The 23,034-nt window shown below is 39.3% G+C and overlaps 1 protein-coding gene across 2 annotated transcripts; it reads right to left on the bottom strand.

Annotated features, from left to right (window-relative positions):
- Positions 1 to 7,333: 7,333 nt before the first annotated feature.
- os9 (OS9 endoplasmic reticulum lectin) lies at positions 7,334 to 23,015 on the bottom strand. 2 transcript variants are annotated; one of them, XM_028447736.1, is made up of 15 exons: positions 22,833 to 23,015; positions 21,484 to 21,666; positions 18,999 to 19,062; positions 18,504 to 18,580; positions 18,240 to 18,338; positions 15,507 to 15,708; positions 15,183 to 15,335; positions 14,924 to 15,039; positions 13,314 to 13,368; positions 13,133 to 13,215; positions 9,923 to 10,123; positions 9,629 to 9,827; positions 9,106 to 9,273; positions 8,605 to 8,714; positions 7,334 to 8,153 (listed from the first exon to the last, which is right to left on the bottom strand). In XM_028447736.1, the coding sequence occupies exons 1-15, from the start codon at positions 22,980 to 22,982 to the stop codon at positions 8,016 to 8,018; spliced, it is 1,998 nt and encodes a 665-aa protein (XP_028303537.1). In that variant the 5' UTR covers positions 22,983 to 23,015; the 3' UTR covers positions 7,334 to 8,015. The 2 variants fall into 2 exon arrangements, with proteins under 2 accessions (XP_028303537.1, XP_028303538.1); XM_028447737.1 differs by lacking the exon at positions 7,334 to 8,153 and adding an exon at positions 8,251 to 8,293.
- Between the last annotated feature and the right edge of the window lie 19 nt (positions 23,016 to 23,034).

Here is a 23,034-nt window from a genome sequence, read left to right as displayed (position 1 = left end):
CATATATGCAGCAATAAAAGAGATGCTGACAAAGAGGGGCATAGATCTGAAGCAGGTTGTCTCTGTCACCACGGATGGTGCCCCTGCCATGGTGGGAAAAGAGCGGGGGGCTGTGTCCCGGATGAAAGAGGACAACCCAGATCTTATTGCTTACCACTGTCTCATCCATCAGACTGTTCTGTGTGCCACTCTATCAGAACATTTTGCTGAAGTAATGAACACAGTGATGAAACTCATCAACTTCCTTAGGGCATCCTCATCCCTTCAGCATCGCCTCCTGAGAGAATACCTGGAAGATGTTGAGGCAAATGCCAATGACCTGCTACTGCACAACAATGTAAGGTGGCTGAGTAAGGGCAATGCACTGGGACGTTTCTGGTCTATTCGAAAAGAAATAGAAGCTTTCTTAAAGCAGGTCAAGAGCCAGAGAGCAACACCGTTTTCACTGTTTCTGCAAGATGAGCACAAGATGGATATGGTTGCTTTTTTGGTTGACATTACATCACATCTTAATGAGCTCAATTTAAAGCTGCAGGGCCAGAACAATTCAGTTGCTGATTTGATGACAGCTGTTCGCTCTTTCCAGAGGAAGCTGGACATTTTCAAAGAAGATATTGAAGGAGAGTGTGAACACTTCCCAAAACTGCAGGAACAGATGCAGGGTGAGAGAGATGTTTCTCCCTATGTTGACTTCATCAACAAGCTGATTGAAAACTTCAGTAACAGGTTCAACAGCTTCTGCCTTGGGCCACAGCTCCTCCTGCTAATTCAGAATCCTTTCATGATCAGAGAAGTCAGAGGATTTTCAAAGGAGGTGACACAGACATTCAAGTGGGCACATGCAGGATCTCTACAGCTTGAGCTGATTGATCTGCAAGGAAATGATGCATTAAAAGAGCATTTTGAGGCAACTGACCCTGCTACCTTCTGGCTACAGACTGTGTCTGAGTGTGTTCCCCGGTCTAACTAAAGTAGCACTGCACACCTTGACCATGTTTGGATCTACTTACAGCTGTGAGTCAGCCTTTTCCACCATGAACATCATCAAAAACAAGTACCGTTCTAGGCTGACCAATAGTCACTTACATGTCTGCATGAGGATGGCCCTGACTCCATTCCAACCCAGATTTAAATCATTGGCAGGGCAGTCACATGCCCATTTTTCTCATTAAGAGAAAAAGAACAATCAAAAGAGAAAGGTGATGTCCAAGCTCTGTTCTCATTTTTTTCCCCCTAAAAGAGCAATTTATTATTTATTATGTTCTTAAGATGTTGACCTGTCAGTTTTTTAGGCTGGGACCTCTTTGATTTAAGAAAAATGTAGTCAGTGCTCTGTTTGCTCTTGTTTTGTCCCTAAAAGAGCCACTTTTTATTTATTATTTCCTTTAATTTAAGAGAAAAAATGGTTATTAGGCTCTGTTTTATTTATTTTATTCTGAGGTTTCTGTTTTCTTGAAAAAAAGGCCTTAAATTTATTTGCCTGCAGGACTACTTTTATTTATGGTAAAAGAGCGAGTTTACTATACAAGTTCACTCTGTTAAAGGTTTCCTGCATTGACAATAAATATTATCGAAACCATATGAAAATGTGTGTTGAAATGAAAATGTTCGGACCTTTTACTTGGAGGAAATTCTAGTAACTGGACCTCGGTGACTTTTAATTGAATACCCCTGTTCTAAGTCTTTAGAATCACTTGACAGCTTAGTGATTGGTCGATCGTTCAAAATTGCTTCTGCTTCACACATGATAGTATGAAGCCCATCGTCATCTAGTACTTGCTGTCGAAGCACGGAATTGAGAATCTTTCTCACTATGCGAATCATTCTCTCCCAAATACCTCCAAAATGTGAGCCTGCTGGAGGATTGAAACACCATGTGACTCCTTGTTGCTGCAACGTCTTTTGGATCTGTGAATGATTCAGAGTTTCCAGAGCCTCTCTCAACTCTCTTTCAGCTCCTACGAAGTTAGTCGCTTTATCAGACTGAATGTGAACCACTTGACCTCTTCTGTCCATAAAATGGCACAAAGCGTTTATACAGGCGTCTGTATCCAAAGAATTTGCAACCTCTAAATGCACTGCTCGGCTTGCAAAACAAGTTAATATCACTCCATAGCGTTTAGCTGTGCCTCTGCCTTTTTTCACCTCGATTGGGCCTAAATAGTTAGTTCCAACGTTAGTAAATGGTGGATTGTCAGGAAGAATTCGCTCTTTTGGCAGATCAGCCATTTTCTGCTTCATCGATCTGCTGTTGTATCTCCTGCAGAAGCAACAGTCTGCCATAATTTTCCTCACAGCTGAGTTGGCACCTGTGACCCAATATTTTCTCCTTAGCGTGGACAACATATGGTTACGACCACTGTGACCCAGCTGCTGATGAATGTGCTTGAGAATGAGAGTAGCTACATACTGATCCTTTGAGAGAATGAGGGGATGTTTTACTTCTTCTGGGAGTGAACCTTTAGTCAACGGTCCTCCAACTCTTAAAAGTCCTCTTGTCAAATATGGATCCAACTTGTAAATCGAGCTTTGTTTGCTTGCTGAACCTTTCCCAGATCCCAATACAGCAATTTCCTTGGCAAACCTTTGTTGCTGACAGTACTGGATAATAGCAAGCTCAGCCTTCACCAGATCCTCCATTGACAAAGTTTGCCCCTTTGGCCCTTGTCTTTGTTGCTCCACCTGAGCTCCTTGTGCATGTCTCCTGTGACTCTTCTCCAATAGAATCCCTTTCAGCTTGAGAAACCAGGCAACTGCTTTTTTCAGTTTCTTCCAATCTGAAAAATAAGCCATTAAACGACTGGTTGCATCCACTAAGCTGTTCAAGATGGTAATATTCACCAATACTTCCTTTTTAACCTCTGGGTCATCTACTCCGAGAGTAGTCTCCATGATATTTGTTGGCCAGTTTTCTTCTGGTCCAACCAAAAACTTCGGACCCTCAATCCATCTGCGATCTTTAAGAAAATCTCCAGACCTTTCTCCTCTGGAGGCATCATCCACTGGATTTTCCTTAGAGCTTACATAACGCCACTGAGAAGGTGTGGTGGCTTCTCTAATTGTCGTGACTCTGTTTGCCACAAATGTATGAAAACGCTTGTCATTGTTCTGTATGTATTTCAGTACTGAAGTGCTATCAGTCCAAAAGATAGATTCTTGCAAATGAATCCTCAGCTCACTCTTCAACATTAGGTCGATGCGAACAGCCAGGACAGCAGCAGTGAGCTCCAAACGAGGTATAGAAATTGCCTTTAAAGGTGTAACTCTAGCTTTACCCATTAATAATGCAACGTGGATGCCCCTTCTGTCATTCTGCACCCTGAGGTAAGTGACTGTTCCGTATCCTGCTTCACTAGCATCTGAAAAGTGATGCAGTTGAGCATGCTTAAGTTCGCCAAATCCCTTAGGTTTAATGCACCTTTTTACCTTGAAATCAGCCAAGTCATCCAGGTCCTTAAGCCACCTGTTCCACTGATGCAGCATGGCTTGAGGTATGGTTTCATCCCAACTAATGTTTCTCCTGCAAAGCTCCTGTAGCATCATTTTAGCAGGTAATACAACTGGGGCCAGAAACCCAAAGGGATCATACACAGAGCTTGATATGGACAACATTCCGCGCCTCGTGCTGGACCTCCGAGGAACGTCCATCTTGAACTTAAAACTGTCAGATTCAACACACCACAGCAAACCAAGAGCTCGTTCCACAGATTGAGCGCTCTCAGATCTTTACCTCGATGTTCTTCAGGAACAGTTTGCAGCATGTGCTCGTCCATTTGGTCAGAATGAATCCTCCTTTCTGACAAAGAGCAGTTAGATGTTTGACCAAAAGTGAAGCTTCCTCTTCCAAGCCTGTACTCTTCAAACAATCATCCACATAGAAGTTCTCCTTGATGATTTGAATCACTTCAGATGGAAAACTGGACTGATTATCATCTGCTGTTTTTCTCAACGCAAAGCTAGCACAGCTTGGAGAGGATACAGCACCAAATAGATGAACGGTCATTCGAAATTCAGACACCTCCTTGGTCAGATCTCCCTCTTGCCACCATAGAAACCGTAGGAAATATCTGTCCTCCTCCGACACCTTCACCTGATGAAACATGGACTGTTTGTCTCCCATAACTGCAACTGATTCATGCCTGAATCTGAGGAGGACTCCGAGTAGGGTGCTGGTAAGATTGGGACCTCGCAACAGCTGCTCATTTAGTGATGTTCCCTTAAATGCTGCACCACAATCAAACACCACCCTCAATGTCCTCTTTTTTGGGTGATGTACGCCATGATGGGGAATGTACCAAACACTCCCAGTGCAACAGTCCAGCTGCTCTGTAGGCACCAGCTCTGCATATCCTTTATTGATCATTTCATTGAGACAAGCCTTATATTCTTCATAAAACTTTTCATTACTGAGAAATTTCCTCTTCAGGCTCAGCAACCTTGGGTTTGTTCCAGAGCGGTTGTTAGGCAGAAAAACACTTTCCTTCTTAAAGGGCAACTTTAGACTGTAGTGACCATTCTCCAGTGTTGCAGAATCTTCCATTATTTTCATAAACTGTACATCCTCTCTTGACAGTCCCTTCTGCTCTGTAGCACTCTCATTAAAATCGTGGTTGTACTGCTCACACAACAACTTTTCCAACTTCAATGTAGAAATCCTGTTAACCAACGCTGTTGATAAATTTGATGTCATAGTGCTGTCATAAGTGTGCAGAGGACCGTTTATGACCCATCCTAATGCTGTCCTTATAGCATATGCACCGTCTTCATGGCTGTTTATGACCTCCCATGGCTCCAACATCTTTGGTGCATTGCTTCCAATAAGAAGGTCCACCTCAGCCTGTATACAAGGAATGTGCACTTTTGACAGATATGACCACTTTGCTATATCTTCTTCGGTTGCCATGTTGTCTGCACTCACCGCCATCCTTTCCTGTGTTAGGACTTGAGGTAACTTGTAGAATCTATTAGTCTCTAAACCGGATACTTCTAAATCTGCACACTCATATGATGGCACAACCTTTTCCTCACCCATAGTTTGCAGCAGAAACTGAGTTTGTCTTCCAACCACATTGAGACTTCTCATGAGACGCTCTGAGCAGAAGGTGGCAGAACTACCAGGATCCAGGAAGGCATATGTGTGTATTATGCGATCTCCTCTGGCTGATTTAATCTGAACTGGCAAAATAGAAAGAAAGCAACGTCCTCCACCGGCCCCTGTATGACCACAGGTTTCATGAGGTGTTAAGTTGTCCTCTGCTGCCTGCTCCTTAGGTGGTTCTGTGTCAGCGTTTACTTTATTTTCCGTTTCAATGTGAAGTGAACTTGTATGATTTGCACTCCTACATGTCAAGCGTTTAAAGCAGTCACGGCTAATGTGCCCAACACCTAAACAGCCAAAGCAAAGCTTCTTTTTCATTAGAAGGCTTATTTTATCCCTATGCTTCTTTCGTTTGAATTGCTGACAATCCGCCAATAAATGACTTTGAGCACAACACACACACCTATACTTCCTTGTTAAGCTGTGAGGATGTGTGGTTGCCATTTCACCTCCTATTTTCTCAGCTGATGACACAGTAACAACATTGGTGGCAAAACTGTTTTCTTTAAACTTACTTCCTGATTGTGAATTTATCCTGTTGACTGACCTTGATTGTGAATTCCCAGTTGGTCCATCTTTAATGTCACCAAATAAAGGGTCAGAGAGAATTTTGACATGTCTTTCAATGAACACAACCAGATCCTGAAATAATGCCCTGTGGTTGTGGGTTTCCAATATGTTGTGTGCAGTTGTTCTCCATTGTTCCCTCAACTTAAATGGCAACTTGGACATGATCGCTCTCATATTGCTTGGTATATTTAACTCTTGCATGTACTGCAGCCTTTCCATTACACTCTGTCTTTTTATTTATTTTTTTACTTTACTTCCTCCTGCAGGCTGAATTGGATGGTCGAAAGGGCCGGATTTGGCCCCCGGGCCATGAGTTTGACATTTGATCTTGCTGCAGAAGGACCACAGGTTGACAAAGTACTATATTACTTGAGTGAAATAACCCCTTCTTGTCAAAAACCACTCCAATACAAGTAAATCAAGCTGTCAAAATAATACTTAACTGGAAGTACCTTTTTGCAAAAAAAATTACGTAAGTATTGAAAGTAATTAAAAATCTGCAACATAATTTTCCTTATCATAAATGCAAAAAGGAAAACACTGATGCACATTTTGTTAGGTTTTATATAATACTGTAGTTCATGAAAAACAACAGTGGTTTTCAGTTGAACTACCATAACATTTAGGTTTGTGCTGAATAAAACCACGTCAAACTAACCAAATCACCATTTTTCACAGAATGAACAAAAGGCTGAGAAAAAGGCCCTTTTCTCAGCTTTTTGTTTTGAAAATTATGTGTGCAAAACTTTCTCTATTCAACGGTTGATTACGGAAGAACGAAACAAGCTAAAAACATTTATAGGACCAAAACATGCAGGACAGGGGCTCTCCAGGACCAGACTAGGCCACCGCACCAGTCTTATATCTTCTTATTTCAAAGGGAAATATAGCATGTTTTTTTTTTGCTGCTAAAATCTATCTCAGCATAAACTCCCCATTGTACTTATTTTATTCAACAATTATAGTCTTATTTTTTATAAAATTTGACTACTATTGTGCAAGTGTGTGTGTTGCACAGATTAAGTTAATAATCATGTCCTTGTTTCTTATTGCCTGTGTTTTTAGATACTTTATTTTTGTTATTTTAAAGCACAATGTGCTACATTCAAGTATGAAAAGTGCAGTACAAATAAAGCTGATATTATGTTCCTTTTAGATCTCTCAATTTAAAATAAAACTAAAACAAATGTCCTTTTCATGTAAAATAATTATGTACATTTAGTTTACAATGAATAAACTTGAAATGACTCAGTCCTAAATGCTTTCTTCAACCTTTTACAAAGTTATGATCTGTCTGTCTCTGACCACATTACTAAAGCAATAGACAACCTTAAATAATCAGTCACACCCTGTGGGCAGAAGCCCCAGGTCCATGTCTGTGTTGACAATGCAATAAAAAAAGGTTGTCATGAGATGAACACTTAACACGCCGACATGTTTACTTGAGTCTTTATGAATCTATAACAGACTGCTATATTTAGAAATTTGAAAGTGACTTTTTTACGGTGGAGGAAAATACAGTATTTATAGATTTTTGTCAGCCTGAATTACATTTGCAAAAGTGAAAACATATTTACTTTCTACTTAGCTAGAAACCCAATAAAAGGCTGTTTACACTAGATTTCATACAATAATACTGTAACTTGAGTGAAGTTCTCAAACCACTTGAAGTCTTTGTTTTCCTTTATTAAACAAAGGGAAATGAAACAGACAAACCTTTGTCAAAAGCAAAAACTCCTTATGCTTTAAGATTCCTATAACTTGTAAAAGAATGCCTTGTAGAAACTCAACAAAAAGCAACACCAAACTAAAACATCTCAGATAATCCTAAAGAAGGCAGAACCCTTGTGTATTTGTCATTGTCATAAAGGAAAAGGGACAACTCACTTGGAGGTACAAAGGTTCTCCCACAGTAAGAATTTCCCTGTCAATAGTGACATTGAAGATGAAAGCAAATAATTTAATTACAGACAGTGTGTGCCGACAACCTCGCAGCTAGAAGCAAAGATTCAGTAGGACTGAACATTTCACTAAAAATTGGACATACTGTGTTTCACTTAGCTATCATAGCTGTTTATCAAAACTGTATCCCATCAGAAAAGGGGAAAATGCATAAACTTCATTCAGCCAAAGTGCAGCTGATACAATTCTTTTTGATCACACGCCAACATATTCTGATCACACTAACTTATTTCCTGCAGCAAATGCGTCAAGAATCAGGGCAACGATTGAACAAAGTGGGTTTTTTTTTCCCAAAATGGTGAAACCACCTCATGGTCCCCTCCTTCCCGCTGATCTCCACAGGAGCTTACGATCCCTAAAGATGCAATCACCACGCCGAATGATCTCAAATGTCCACATCATCCGAGTTTGAGGCTTTGGATGACGGCGACTCTTCCTTTGATTCTCCCCACACGAACTTATAGTTGTTCTCCAACTCCTGCTGACGCTTTTCTTCCTTATAAACCTCTTCAGTGCCTCCAGTCTGGAGATGTAAAAAGAAAACCATCTTTAACAGATATCAAACAGAAGAGTATTGATTACGTTTGTTGTGGCTGCTCCGATGCACAACAAGAACTCACAATAACAACTCCAAACACGTCAGAAGTAGCTCCAACAATCATCCTTGTATTGCCCGTAGTAAAAATATAAAACAATATTAAAGAAAATGCAGAGAAAAGCACAACAAAAACCTAAATAAAGAGGAAATTCAAAGGAATCAGGCAGGAGCCAATGTAAACACTACATGACTACTACATGTACCTTTTAACACTTTCCAAACCACAACTAATTTTACAATGAAGACACATTATACTAATATTTGCCTTTCTATGATGATGTGTGCAGAGTTCTAATACCAACACTGAAGTCAAAAACACCAGTGTAAGTTTTGTTTGTCTAGAAATCCCTATAAAACTAGTGACAGCAAAACTTACCAGCAGGTTTATGAGCATCTCCCTAAAGGACTTTGTGTCTTCCTCTGTAAGCCACTGGTCCCCTGCCTCATCAGCATTTTTTCGGGTTAATATCTTGACTTCAATTTTTCCTGGAGAAACCAAAACAAAGAAAAACACATCAAGAAATGTGTCAGCCCAAAATATCAAGACAAGTAGCAAAAAAAAAGGGGGGGGGAAGTTAGGTTAATGAATGGAAGACAGGAGTGAGTGAAATGGAAAACACAGTTGGAGGACACGATTTTTCTCTTTGCCTTTAAAAGAGCCTCGGCTTAAGGTCATCACTTCATATTAGAACATCTTGGACCTAAAGCATGAAAATGTGCTGAATCAACACTGATTATCTCTATCATTTAAAATGATTGGGGGAGTGAACAGCTTTTGACCAGATGAGAAGAGAAATAGAACAATGTAAGCTTAAGATCACAGATGGGAGAGAGGAAAAGGCCACGAGTGTCATGGGGGCAAACTCCCCCTTCATACCTTCGGCCTTCAGTCCTGCTTTCTCTAGCTGCTCTTTAACCACGGCCTTTATGTGCTGCCACTGCGGGTCTCCGTCTCCCATCTCCTGAACTTTGACCTCCCCATCGGGGCTGTTGCCCGTTCTATATTTAGTAATTTTGATCTTAACATGGTCGTCAGCTGCTTGGTCTGGGTGACGAGACAAGAAAAGGGAAAAACAACACATTTCACCTCAAAGCCCATCGAGGGGTCACAGGATGGTTGTGGTACGAGCCACCAAACAGTTGTTCTTTGGTTTTTTTGTTACAATACTTGGTATTCAGTATTTTTGGCTAATATTGTAAACAGAAGTTATGTAGACAAAATATTTAGTCACCCATTTTACAAACAACCAACGGACCAAGAGATTAACTTGTACCACACTGTATGGGAATTCTGCAGCAGATTGCACACGTGTCTCCTCACAAAAAGCTACAGTCAACACGAATGGGGGATGACGACAATGATTCAGAACCACGGTGGTGGGCGGCGGCCACCTACTCACCTGGCTGCTTTGGAGCCAGGCTGGGGCTGCCCCTGGTCGGGTCACTGGGACTTTCAGCTCCTGCAGTTTGCTGCTCTGCATTTGGAACGTCTTTGGCTTCCAGCTTATCCAGCAGCTTAGCCAGTGTTGTCAGTGCTTTTGACGTATAAGTGCGATCAAACTCCCCTTTAAGACCCTCTGTCTCTAGCTCCTGCTGGGCCTTTAATACAAACATAAATAATGGACTGTGACAATAATCATAACCATAATAATCATAATAATAATAAGGTATCGATATCGTCTAAGTTCCAAGACCTCGTCTATGATGTTGTCAAACTCCTTCTGCATCTCCTCCTTTAGTCCCTCAATCTTCTCAGGAGGCACAGACAGTTCCGCAATCTCGTCTTCAAACTCCTGCAACAGCTGATCATCTTCATCTTTATCCTCTTCACTGAGTTTGTGTGATTCCATGTTACTCGTGGATTTCTCTTGATTCTTCTCATGACTTTGTGCTTTCTGAACAAACAAGAGCATTACAATTTTACAGCAGTAATTGTGACAAATTATACTTTACTTCAAAACCTTTGAGTTACAAAAACTACACTAAACTCAGACTAAACAAACAAAACGGATTGAAAGCTTGATAAAGCTGACATGGTTTTATGAGCTACAGGGTCCTGTTCCAAGAAGCTGACTTACAGTGGAGCAAAAAAGTATTTAGTAAGCCACCAGTTGTGCAGGTACTCCCATTTAAAAAGATGAGAGAAGCCTGTAATTTTCATCATAGGTATACCTCAACTATGAGAGACAAAATGAGAAAAAAAAAATCTAGAAAATCACATTGTAGGATTTTTTATGAATTTATTTGCAAATTATGGTGGAAAATTGGATTTGGTCAATAACAAAAGTTCATCTCAATAGTTTGTAATGTACCCTTTGTTGGAAATGACAGAGGTTAAACATTTTCTGTAAGTCTTCACACACTGTTGCTGGTATTTTGGTCCATTTCTCCATGCATAGGGCCCTATAAACAATACAATTAAAAGGTAGATATAAGTTGTAGTGTCATGGATTATTCTGACTGCTCCTTTTTAATTATTTATACGTCATATAAAGATGTATGAGAACAGCATTAATGTCACCTGATTTCCTCTCAGGGATCAATGGTTTACTGAATCTGGTCAGGTTTATTGATTAAGTTCTGATCAACTTAGTTTAAATTAACCTAATTTAAATTGTCCTGTCTTCTGTGTAATATGGAATTTGATGTTGACTAGATGTTGCACTGTTACTTTTGTCCCCCATAGTCAGGGCGAAAGTAACACCATGCAATACACTGAAGTTAAAAAACAAAAGAAAACAAAACATCTTTTTTAGGAAAACATCAAAACAAAACAATGTTCTGGCTAATAAGCCATGCACTCTCTAAATAGAAAAAAAATATTACGGTACATTTTTCATTGCTTAATTTAAAATAAATAAAAAAAATCAATTATGTATAAACATTGATTGTTTTCATTAGTTATTTTTTTATTTATTCATTATTTTAACATGCATTTTACTGTCACTCTGATGAGATGTTGTTAGAATGTAACATTCTAATAACGTTGCTCCAACGAACTTTCATTTTGTAAACCGGAAGTTCCCACTGAAACGGTTGCACTTGACTCGGACAAAAAGCTGGAATAAAAAGAACTAAAGGACAACACGGACTGAGTTATTCTTAGTTAGCCAGGCACAACAGTTCGAACACTGAGCAGGTGAAGATGATTAAAGCTGATCACGTTCTCACGGAGCACCGCTACGCTGTACGAAACACGGTCGAAGCAAAGTTAAACTGGAGGTTCTGTAGTTAGCAGTCAGTGATGATTTGTGTTGCTTTTTAGAGAGTGTTTGTGGTGGTTTAAGATGAGTTTAATGCAGCCAGGACAGGAGGAGAGAGGGTGGTGCACCTAATAAGCGGTCCCCGGAAACATTTCCCCATAAAAAACTTTCTTTGCCCCACGGTGACGGCGTATCATGCCGATTTTGTCCATTTCTGCGTTTAACCGTTTTTATTGGTCGATTTCATGATTCCGTCCGCGATTCCATTAACGTGGATTTTATAGGGCCCTACATGCAGATCTCCTCTAGAGCAGTGATGTTTTGTGGCTGTCGCTGGGCAACACGGACTTTCAACTCCCTCCAAAGATTTTTTATGGGGTTGAGATCTGGAGACTGGCTAGGCCACTCCAGGACCTTAAAATGCTTCTTACGAAGCCACTCCTTCGTTGCCCGGGGTGTGTTTGGGATCATTGCCATGCTGAAAGACCCAGCCATGTTTCATCTTCAATGCCCTTGCTGATGGAAGGAGGTTTTCACTCAAAATCTCACAATACATGGCCCCATTCATTCTTTCCATTACAGTGATCAGTCGTCCTGATCCCTTTACAGAGAAACAGCCCCAAAGCATGATGTTACCACCCTCATGCTTTACAATAGGTATGGTTTTCTTTCTCCTCCAAACATGACAAGTTTAGTTTTCAACTAAAAAGTTCTATTTTGGTTTTATCTTACCACATGACATTCACCCAGTCCTCCTCTGGATCATCCAAATGCTCTCTAGCAAACTTCAGACGGGCCTGGACATGTACTGGCTTAAGCAGGGGGACACGTCTGGCACTGCAGGATTTGAGTCCCTGGTAGCATAGTGTGTTACTGATGGTAGCCTTAGTTACTTTGGTCCCAGATCTCTGCAGGTCATTCACTAGGTCCCCCCGTGTGGTTCTGGGATTTTTGCTCACTGTTCTTGTGATCATTTTGACCCGACAGGGTGAGATCTTGCTTGCAACCCCAGATTGAGGGAGATTATCAGTGGTCTTGTATGTCTTTCATTTTCTAGTAATTTCTCCCACAGTTGATTTCTTCACACCATGCTGCTTACCTATTGCAGATTCAGTCTTCCCAGCCTGGTGCAGGTCTACAACTTTGTTTCTAGTGTCCTTTGACAGCTCTTTGGTCGTGGCCATAGTGGAGTTTGGAACGTGACTGAGGTTGTGGACAGGTGTCTTTTATACTGATAATGAGTTCAAACAGGTGCCATTAATACAGGTAACGAGTGGAGGACAGAGGAGCCTCTTAAAGAAGAAGTTACAAGTCTGTGACAGCCAGAAATCTTGCTTGTTTGTAGGTGAACAAATGCTTGATTTACCGAGGGATTTACCAATAAATTAATTAAAAATCATACAATGTGATTTTCTGGATTATTTTTCTCATTTTGTCTCTCATAGTTGAGGTATATCTATGATGAAAATTACAGGCCTAATGGAGGCACGTGCACGCTGAATTTCACAAGCCATCATCAGTAGTGGCACGATTATCAATGACAGACAGCTGAGCAAAACACAAAATGAATTAAAGCTTAGCGATAGAAGATGTTTTTATGATGTCATACTTTGATATGAGCTCATTATATAAGTGACATTAAATGTAAATTTACCTCAAAACAATCACTGATCTGAAAGAAAATACAGAACAAAAACTGACCTTCCTGTTACTCTCTTTCAGGTGTTGAACAAATTTCATCAGGTCTGCAGGATCAGTGATGATTTTAAAGTTGAAATTTTCACCTGAAAACATCAAATAAATCAAATCAAATATACAATACTTTAGAATTGAACTAGAACAGTGTCATTGTATTAAAATAAAAAAAACAGTGTAAACATACCTTCATCACCATCATCTATGACTTCATTGTCTGTTGGTGGGGCACCATCAGCTTCCTGCAAAGACAACATAATCAGATTAGTAGCTGCAACAAAGACCACAAATCTATAGATTTGTTTTTCAAAACAATATTTACGCTTTAAAGGGCCTAGATCACTAAGATCAATTCACATTATTTTATTGATTTGGAGTTTAATTTTGGCTCACCTGAAATAGATATAGAAGGACGAGAGAAAATATGTCCTGTTTTCATTATATTTCTGTTTAACAAAATGTATGATACTTAAACATTGTTTTTATTTGCAATTAATGACATACAAACAACTTATATGTGTAAGAAAAAATAAATATAATATTTAATAGCTTTTGCTGGGTGATTTCTCAAGTGATCCAGTTAAATGTTGTTGGCATCGCTTCTTTAGAAACAATCCACTTCTGCCAGTTCTTTTCATGGGTACGTCCTTTAAGCTTTAGTTGGTAAGTCAACTTTTCCTTCATATAAATGTTCTGGATGATCTCAAACCAGTGCTTTATTTTTGGGGATTCAACTCTGCACCAGTTTCTGGTTATGGCTTTTTTGTTTGCCATCAGTAAAATTTTGATTCAGATACCTGTCTTTTATTTGTACAGCATGTTCAAGTTTTCCCAGGTACATTACAAAACAGTTATTTTGAATAGCATAGCCCATTCTGTCGTTTATGGTTGTGTTCACCATCCTCCAGAAAGGTTTTAGCTTAGCACAGCTCCAAAAAATATATGCATGGTTACTGACTTGGACTTGGACGTCCAGAGCGTCGAAAACGCTCTGGACGTGCGTCCAAACAAGTTGGGAAGAGGGCGCGTGTTGAGCGCCTTTAGGGGAGGGGCTTCCCTGTTGCCGGTGGTGTTCATACAATGGATGATATTGTGGCAATCAGTTATGTTTATAATTCACCCAGTGACTGTGAAGTGGTGGGGAACATTGTTGTGTTGAGAAGGCGGTGTTTCCGGTCAGATGTATTTTGGTGTGACTCAGTGTGTGCACTGTGATGTTAGTGAGCTATAGAAAAGTGTGGTTAAATGGAGAATAAAGTTTGGAGTTCCTTGATGAACACGCCGCCTCTGAACCCTGTTCATCGGCTCTACAGTATCCAGACAATTACGTCAAAGGGCGCCTCGACGTCGTTTCTGGATTTAACAGAGCTGCACTCGGACGAGAGTCGCTTTCAGCGCTACTTCCGTCTCTCCTGGGCCCAGTTTGACAACCTACTGACCAGCATCAGCGCTCTCATGTCCTACCAGGACACCAACTACAGGCATTCTATTCCAGCAGAAGAGCACCTGTGCATCTGTCTACGGTTAGTGTTTTTTTTATTTTTTATTATTCTGAATTTGTTATGGTTGGGGAAAGCTCCTGATTGGTCGAAGCGCTCCTAGAAGCGCGTCCATCATATTGTCTATGTACACCTGACGCTGTTGACGCGATTGGTGTGAACGTGTCATTTGAAAATCAGCCACAATGTATGTAGCATGCTCAGTTTGCTCATGTTACGCTTTTTACACAAGCAAACCGTTCAAATCAGACCCTAAATGTTTCATGTAAAAAAACAAAAAAACAACAACGTTCTCTACCTGATTGTCTTGTTGATTATCAGATGTTTTCGAATAAACAGCCTTTGTCACTTCATCCCAAACGTCCAAATCTTCTGTCTTCTCTGCCTCAACTTCCTCCTGTGCACCACCAGCAGCTGTTCAACAACAAATATCATCAATAATGTCACACAAAAAGGCAGATGAAAAACAAATCATGGATATGAATGAATGCTGAAGGTAAAACACAGTTATGAAGATAATTTAAAGGTTTCTTTTTGTCTGTAAAGTGAAAATGCACCTTTTCCGTCTGGGTGTTCGGGGTCGTTGGGTGCAGATATATTCTCCTCTGTTGAAACCTTCACAGCCTCATCTGTCGCATCATTACCAGCCAACATCTCATCAAGACTCCTCAGCTCCTCAGAGATCTGCTCTACTTTACGCTTCGTGTCCGCTGGGAATCAATGAAAACATTGAAATGGGAAAAAAAAATATTAAAAGCATATATTTAAATGTTTTCAAGGCTCTTTTGTACTCAACAAATTATAGAAACAGTCAACAGTTTTAAGTGTTTTTTCTTATTGTTTAGAAATAGGAGAAGAAGATGAACTGCCTGTTCACTCACACACTTGAGCCTTGACGTAATCCATATACTGCTGAGCACTCAGCGCTGGCTGGCACACGATGCCCTGTGGCTTAGAGGTGGATGGTGGTCGCAGGAAGGGATGTTGGCAAGTTCTACTGGTGTGCACAGTCAGCACGTACCGACACGACTGAGGCTCGTCAATCCGAGAAATGTAGTCGCTTGACCCTTCTTCACATATGAACTGCAAGAAACAGGAACAAAAGTGCAAAGATTAAAGACAATTGACATCTACCTACAGCAGACATAGGCAACTGGTGGCCACATGAGGCCCCTGCTTTAATTTTGAACGACCCCTAAATTAAATGCACAAAATGACTTAAAAAAAACCCACAAAATTACTTTTTTCTATTTATATATATATATATATATATATATATATATATACAGTTGTGTGCGAAAGTCAGGGCACCCCTTTAAAAACAGCATATTTTATATATTTAAAAAGTTATATTCATATTTACTGTCTCTCTGGTATATGTGAAAAAAAAAGACAATATTGTCAGGAAACATTAATGCATAGTTACATTTTATTTTATAAATTGAACAAAATTACAAAAATGAAAAACATAATTTTGGCATGTGCAAAAGTCGGGGCACCCTGAGAGTTTCAAAGTGTCAGATTCTTTTTACAAGCTCAGACCTCTACCAGCTCATTGGTCCTGAAGCATGTGTCAACAATTGTCATTAGGGAGTGCCAGCTGGTGCAAATTTGAGGGATTCTTAAATACGGCGACTCCACAAACCTTGTACAAACACTCAGCAACCATGGGTTCTTCTAAGAAGCTGTGTAAGACAGAAAAAATGAAAGTAATTGATGCCCACAATGCCGGGGAGGGCTACAAGAAGATAGCAAAGCGTTTTCAGCTTGCAGTTTCCACAGTGCGAGACATAATTAAGAGATGGCAGGTGAGGGGAACTGTGGAGGTCAAGAAGAGATCTGGAAGACCAAGGAAACTCTCGGAGAGAACAGCTCGTAGTCTGGTCAGAAAGGTAAACCAAAACCCATATTTGACTTCAAAAGACCTCCAGGAAGATTTAGCAGACTCAGGAGTGGTGGTGCACCCTTCCACTGTGCGCCGATACTTGCACAAACAAGACCTTCATGGAAGAGTCTGTAGAAAAAAACCTTATCTACGACCTCATCATAAAATACAACGTCAAAAATATGCAACAGAACATCTACAGAAGCCTGATAACTTTTGGAAACAAGTGCTGTGGACTGATGAAGTTAAAATAGAACTCTTTGGCCACAATAAGCAAAGGTATGTTTGGAGAAAAAAAGGAGCAGCATTTCATGAAAAGAACACCTTGCCAACTGTTAAATATGGGGGTGGATCCATCATGCTTTGGGGTTGTGTTGCAGCCAGTGGGACAGGAAACATTGCTCGGGTGGAGGGAAGAATGGATTCAATTAAATACCAGCAAATTCTGGAGGCAAATATCACAGCATCTGTAAAAAAGCTAAAGCTGAAAAGAGGATGGCTTCTACAACAGGATAATGATCCTAAACATACCTCCAAATCCACCATGGACTACTTCAAGAAATGCAAGCTGAAGGTTTTGGAATGGCCTTCACAGTCTCCCGACTTAAACATTATCGAAAATCTGTGGGTAGATCTTAAAAGAGCTGTGCATGCAAGACGTCCTAGGAATATTGCAGAACTGGAAGCCTTTTGCAAGGAAGAATGGGGAAAAATCCCAAATAATAGAATCCAGAGACTTGTTGTTGGCTATAAGAAGCGTTTACAAGCTGTGATATCTGCCAGAGGGGGTGTTACTAAGTACTGAAGGTACTGATGCTGTAGGGTGCCCCGACTTTTGCACATGCCAAAATTATGTTTTTCATTTTTGTAATTTTGTTCAATTTATAAAATAAAATGTAACTATGCATTAATGTTTCCTGACAATATTGTCTTTTTTTCCCATATACCAGAGAGACAGTAAATATGAATATAACTTTTTAAATATATAAAATATGCTGTTTTTAAAGGGGTGCCCTGACTTTCGCACACAACTGTATATATATAGCCTCTATTATTGTGTTGTTTATTTGATCTTCATTGCACTATTTTTCGGGTGTCTGTTGGGTTTTCTGTGTGTTGCCTTCTGTTGTCTTTTTTTATTGCACTTTATCTGATCTGAGCTGCAATGACTGTAAATTTCCCCACTGTGGGAGCCATAAAAGATGCTCTACTCTAAAAACACAGAACACAAATACACAAAAAATGTCTGACCACGAAAATTCACAAATGGACTCATAACACAAAAAAACAACAATAAAAGACAAATTAGAGGAAAATACTCAAAATGACATCAAAAAACACACAAAGCTACAGTAAAAACACACAAGACAGCAACAGAAAGTGCAAAATGAGAGAAAAATACACAAAACTACCACAAAAAACTAACCAAAACAATAAATTACACAAAAAACACATGAAATGACAACATTAACTCCTTGTTCTTCTCTGTATTAATGCTCAGATCGGTCAATTTAAAAAAAAAAATGCTGACATGAATGTTGATAATGCGGCCTTCAGATCAGAAAATCACATTTTTGTGGCCCCACTGTGATAAAGGTTGCTCACCTCTGACCTACAGCCTGACAGATTTAGATCACTTTGAAAAGTGACCTTTTTTTGGGTTTTGCTTCAACTAAAAAATAAATATTTCCCTAATCAACACAGTGTGGTATCAGCCCAAATGTCCTACCCGAACTTCAGTTTCTCTTGGATTTCCATTGATGTCACACTTAGATCCGTTGACATACGTCTGGCTGTGGTATCTTTTCAGTCGGTGCTGTTTGGAAGCCTAGGAGAAAAACGGCAAATGATAACGCAATATATCTCTTCTTTTTTTTTTTTAAATCTCATACATCTAAAAGGTACAATGCAGCCTTGAGAATCCACATGCAGACACCAGGCTGCAATAATTCATTTAAGACCATTAAAGAAACATGAAAATTGAAAAATGTACCTTTGCTGTTTCATTGCTCCAGTCAAATTCAGACTCATATTGACCAAGGAAGAGAACATCCCCTTTGATTTCAGTGTCTGAGGAGGAAGATTATTTATATCAGATGCAAATACCTCTGATGCTGATTAAGGCTGAATGATTGCATTTACGATAATATGGCAATATCATAAAACGCAATTTTCTAATCGCAAAGGCTGCAATTTGTATTTATTTTTTTTCTTGTCCTGTCCCGTTAAGTTCAGAGGGTGTTTAAGAAGTGCAGTCCACATGTTTACATGTTTCATGAAACATGAAGTTAGTTAGATATGTTGAAGAGGTAAAGCCACAGATTTTTCATTGAAAAATACATGACAAAAGGCCCTTGAAAAAGTCATCGCATAATAAATCGCAATCGCAATATTGATGGAAAAAAAAAAATCACAATTAGATTATTTTCCAAAATCGTTCAGCCCTAATACAGATTATAAACACAGAGCAGATTCTAAACACTCTCACCTTCCATGTGGTACTGTCGGATGTGCAGACCGTAACAGAACTCATATGTCCACCAGTCCTTTGTCTACAGGAAACACAAAGTTATCACACGAGGTGAGCTGGAATTTTTTCATAAAAACCAAAAAATACATACAGTATAGGAAAATTGAGGAAAAGCAGGTTAATGACGTTAGTTAGATCAGGGGTCACCAACTTTTCAAAAAGCGCGAGCTGCTACTAAAGTTACTAAATAATCCAAAGGGCTACGGGTTTGATATGCACTTCTGAAATCTCACAGTTTCACTTTAATTGGAGGGAAAGATGATGAAATATGATAGGAAGCAACTTAAAATGGTAGGAAATACTGAAAATTTTAATAAACGACCACTTTCATAAATATTTCATAGGAAATCCTCATTTTCCTATTTTACTGGCCACTTTTATATAATCATATGCACCATGTTTTTTTTGACAATAATTCCAAAAAGTTCATTTTGTTTTCTTTTTTTTTAAATAATTTCAAAAACCTTAACATATCATGTTTTTACAAATCAAATAAGATTTGTGTTTTTTTTGTGTGTTATCCTGTTGGTTTTGATGGACTTATAGCACCAGTTCATGTGTAGAGGTCACGGTGACTGTGTCACCAAAGTGTGTGTCATTTACTTTCTACTACTCATACCCACATTTATGAAAGTATTATAGGGTTCCTACAGCTTCACTCAAATTCAATTCAAGAACTTTTTATTGCCATTTGAAATTAAATTTAAGACCAACTTCACAGTTAAAACAATTGAGGGAAAAAAATGTCACACAATTACATAGGGTTAGTGTACATTTTTTCCAGTGTCTAGTAAACACACAAAAAGACAGTAAAATACACCAAAAAACAAACTAAAATAGTCAAAAAGAAAAATCACACAAAACACCCAAGATGACTACAAAAATAGCCAGAAATCTATAAAAACCATGAAGGAAAGTCTTCGTTGGACAGAAAATTTTGGTTAAATTTGAGCGTTCCCCATGTTGTTGAAAGTTGTTACAAGCATGACGCGTATCCCCGCTGCACCCACGTCACTGTTTTGTAGACAGTTCAGCTGTTGTGATTGCGTGAGGTTATGGTAAATTATACATATTCTTTAAATCAAATGTTACCATTTATTTTGAAACGTGAGACTAATTATAATCACAAAATCATACTTATTATGCATTAAAATGTAAGACTTTTGAAACATTGATTGAAGACATTTTAATGACAATTAAGGCCTTATTTTTAGATTCATAAATTGAATGCCTTTAAAGACTTTTTAAGGATCTGCAGGAACCCTGTAGTATTTAGTGATCATCTCAGTGGAGGATACTCAGAGATGTGTTAATCATCTATAAACTCTGAAATCATCTAATCCAGGGTTGTCAAACTCATTTTTACTCAGGGGCCAAATACAGAGCAGTTTAATCTCAAGTGGGCCGCAGATTTCGATGCAATTCCATTTCCAATGTTAAATTGTGCCCCAGTTTGTAAGACACTCAGTATCAGCCCCTGTTGGATCTCAACTATATAATGTCTTGATTTTGTGAATTTACAGCAGAATTATTTTGTAATTCACACAGTGATTCATGCTTTCGCTCTCATTTTTTACTTTCTCCTGCAGGCCGATTTGAATGCTGTAAAGGGCTGGATTAAAGAAAAGTGTAAAGTAAACCGACAGTGATTACGTCATAGCGAACACCGGGATCACCTGACCTCAGTTATTTATTAACTATCTGTAAAATGACAGGAATTCAGTTGTGAGAGCCGATGCTGAATCAGTCCAGTAGCAGATACAGATTTTCTCTGCTGGAGCTTTGGCTAGCATTGATTTATTGACATTTCACCTAAAGGCAGAGAGTTGGCGCCACCAACTGTTGAACTGTATGCAACAAACCTCCAACATTCATCAACTTAACATTGGTTGGTATTAACAGCAGAACAGAGATTTAGTGATGGGGAATCTGGGTAAGGTATAGGTCAAGTTATGGCAGTGATGAATACCAAATGATAAAAAAGACAATATTAAATCATCTGAAACTTTGACATTATGACAGTTTGACACATATATCAGAGGTTCTTGATATGAGATACGATATATTGACATATTGGTTTGATCTCTCTTTTTTTTGTTGATCAGTTTCAAGTTGACCTCTTGCATGATCTTCTTTATTCTTTAAATCCAACACAGATTATTTTATTTCATTTGGTAATTATAAATAATATTTGGTTTGACCTCAGAAAGAATTTGTTTTAACAACCCAAAGTGACAAACTGTCACAGACTAATGCAAGTGAACGGCCATTTATAGGGATCATTTCACCTGCTTTGCATACTTTTATTCATAATCACTGCATTACGTTCAATATGACGAGAAACTTCAGGAACAGCCTTGGTCAATGTTTGGCCAGATGTATGAAAATGAGTTGATCAGCTGCACATTTAGCATTTCCTAAGAAGGGTCTGTGGAGGACTGACCTTCACTAAACATGGGGCAGTGTACATGGGCCTGAGCAGGTCTGGGACGCTGGGTCCAGTGTACGCTGGTGGTTCCGGCTCAGATGAAGGATCTTGATGAAAGCGGACAGCCTGGGCTGGAAGTCGGCACTCGTACATCTGCTTGTACTTACTGGACACCATCATGACCTCCTCCTGTTTAGCCTGAAAGAGGTAAAAACAGTGAATGAAGCAAATGGCATTAAATCAACTATAATGAGTAGATTAGGCAGCGCCCTCTCTACCTAGCTCTCTAACGAAATAAAGATGTCTCAATACAACATTTTCACTTCCGATACGATACCGATGATGTAGCCTTGAGTATTGGTCCATATCGATCCAATATCAGCATGAATCATACATACTTATTACTTATTTTGTAGTGTGGAATGTTAGAAAAGACTTGATCAAGTGATGTTACTCAAACAGAGAACAATAGTCAGCAACAGTAGGTATGAGAAAAACTGACCCATTTATTATCAACCAATTGGTTACATACATTTTAACCTTCAACATGATATCTACAGTATTCTACAATTGAATAAATATAACATAATATATATGGGAGATTTTAGATGCAGTCTGATGACATCCGATATTCGTTTTCGGGCTGATATCGGACCGATATCCGATAACAATATCGGATTGGGATACCCCTAGTTTACACACTATTTAAAGCTGATATCCGGAGTTTCTGAGAAATCTATGTTTAGGTATCATTCTTTTGAAATGTGAAAAAATATTTAACTCGTCTTTTACTATGGTCTACTGTCAGTGGTTATTCATATACATTAATTATATAAGTCCCGCCTTCGTATAAAAAATTTAAAAAATTGCAATATCCGCCTTATACTTTAATATCGGAATATATCGTATAGTATCATGACCTATGTATCGGGATACGAATCGTATCGTCAGCTGCCAGGCAATACACAACCCTAGACTAACCTACATAAAACATATCAAACTTTTCGTAAATCTATTCAATGTAGCATTGAGGAAATATACGTTCTGGAGAGTTGATTTGGGAGTTTTAAGAGTTTATAAGTAAACATCACATATTTGATCAAAGTCAACAGCTGTTGCAGGTAAAATCACAGAGTAAATATAAAGTCAGACTGGTGTTAGGTTGTGACAGCTGTCAGTCAACATTGTAGCTTCACCATCATTGCATTTAGATAACTTTAAGGTGTGTTTATCAACCAAGTTTAAGGCCATTGGCCCTGACACAGTTCTTATAGGGTAACATTAATAGTGCATTGTGTTATTTAACGATGCTTAGCTGCCTACTTTTAGCTAACAAGCTAGCGTCTGCTAACGCCGTCACTGACCTGGCCGAGGAGGACCGGGTCCTGGAGGATTTGGATGCCGTACTTCATCTCATTCAGCTCCTCCAGGTTCAGGAAGGCCGGGACACAGAGGGGCCACAAAAACAGAAACCAACACAAACTCTGCAGCCATCGGAGCACGGACGCAGCCATCACTGACGCTCGTCTGCGGTTACTCCCATCCAAGTATCAGCAACAACACAGG

Source organism: Gouania willdenowi, chromosome 5 (assembly GCF_900634775.1).
Source record: "Gouania willdenowi chromosome 5, fGouWil2.1, whole genome shotgun sequence".
NCBI lineage: Eukaryota > Metazoa > Chordata > Actinopteri > Blenniiformes > Gobiesocidae > Gouania > Gouania willdenowi.
This window is presented reverse-complemented; position numbering and strand designations above follow the sequence as displayed.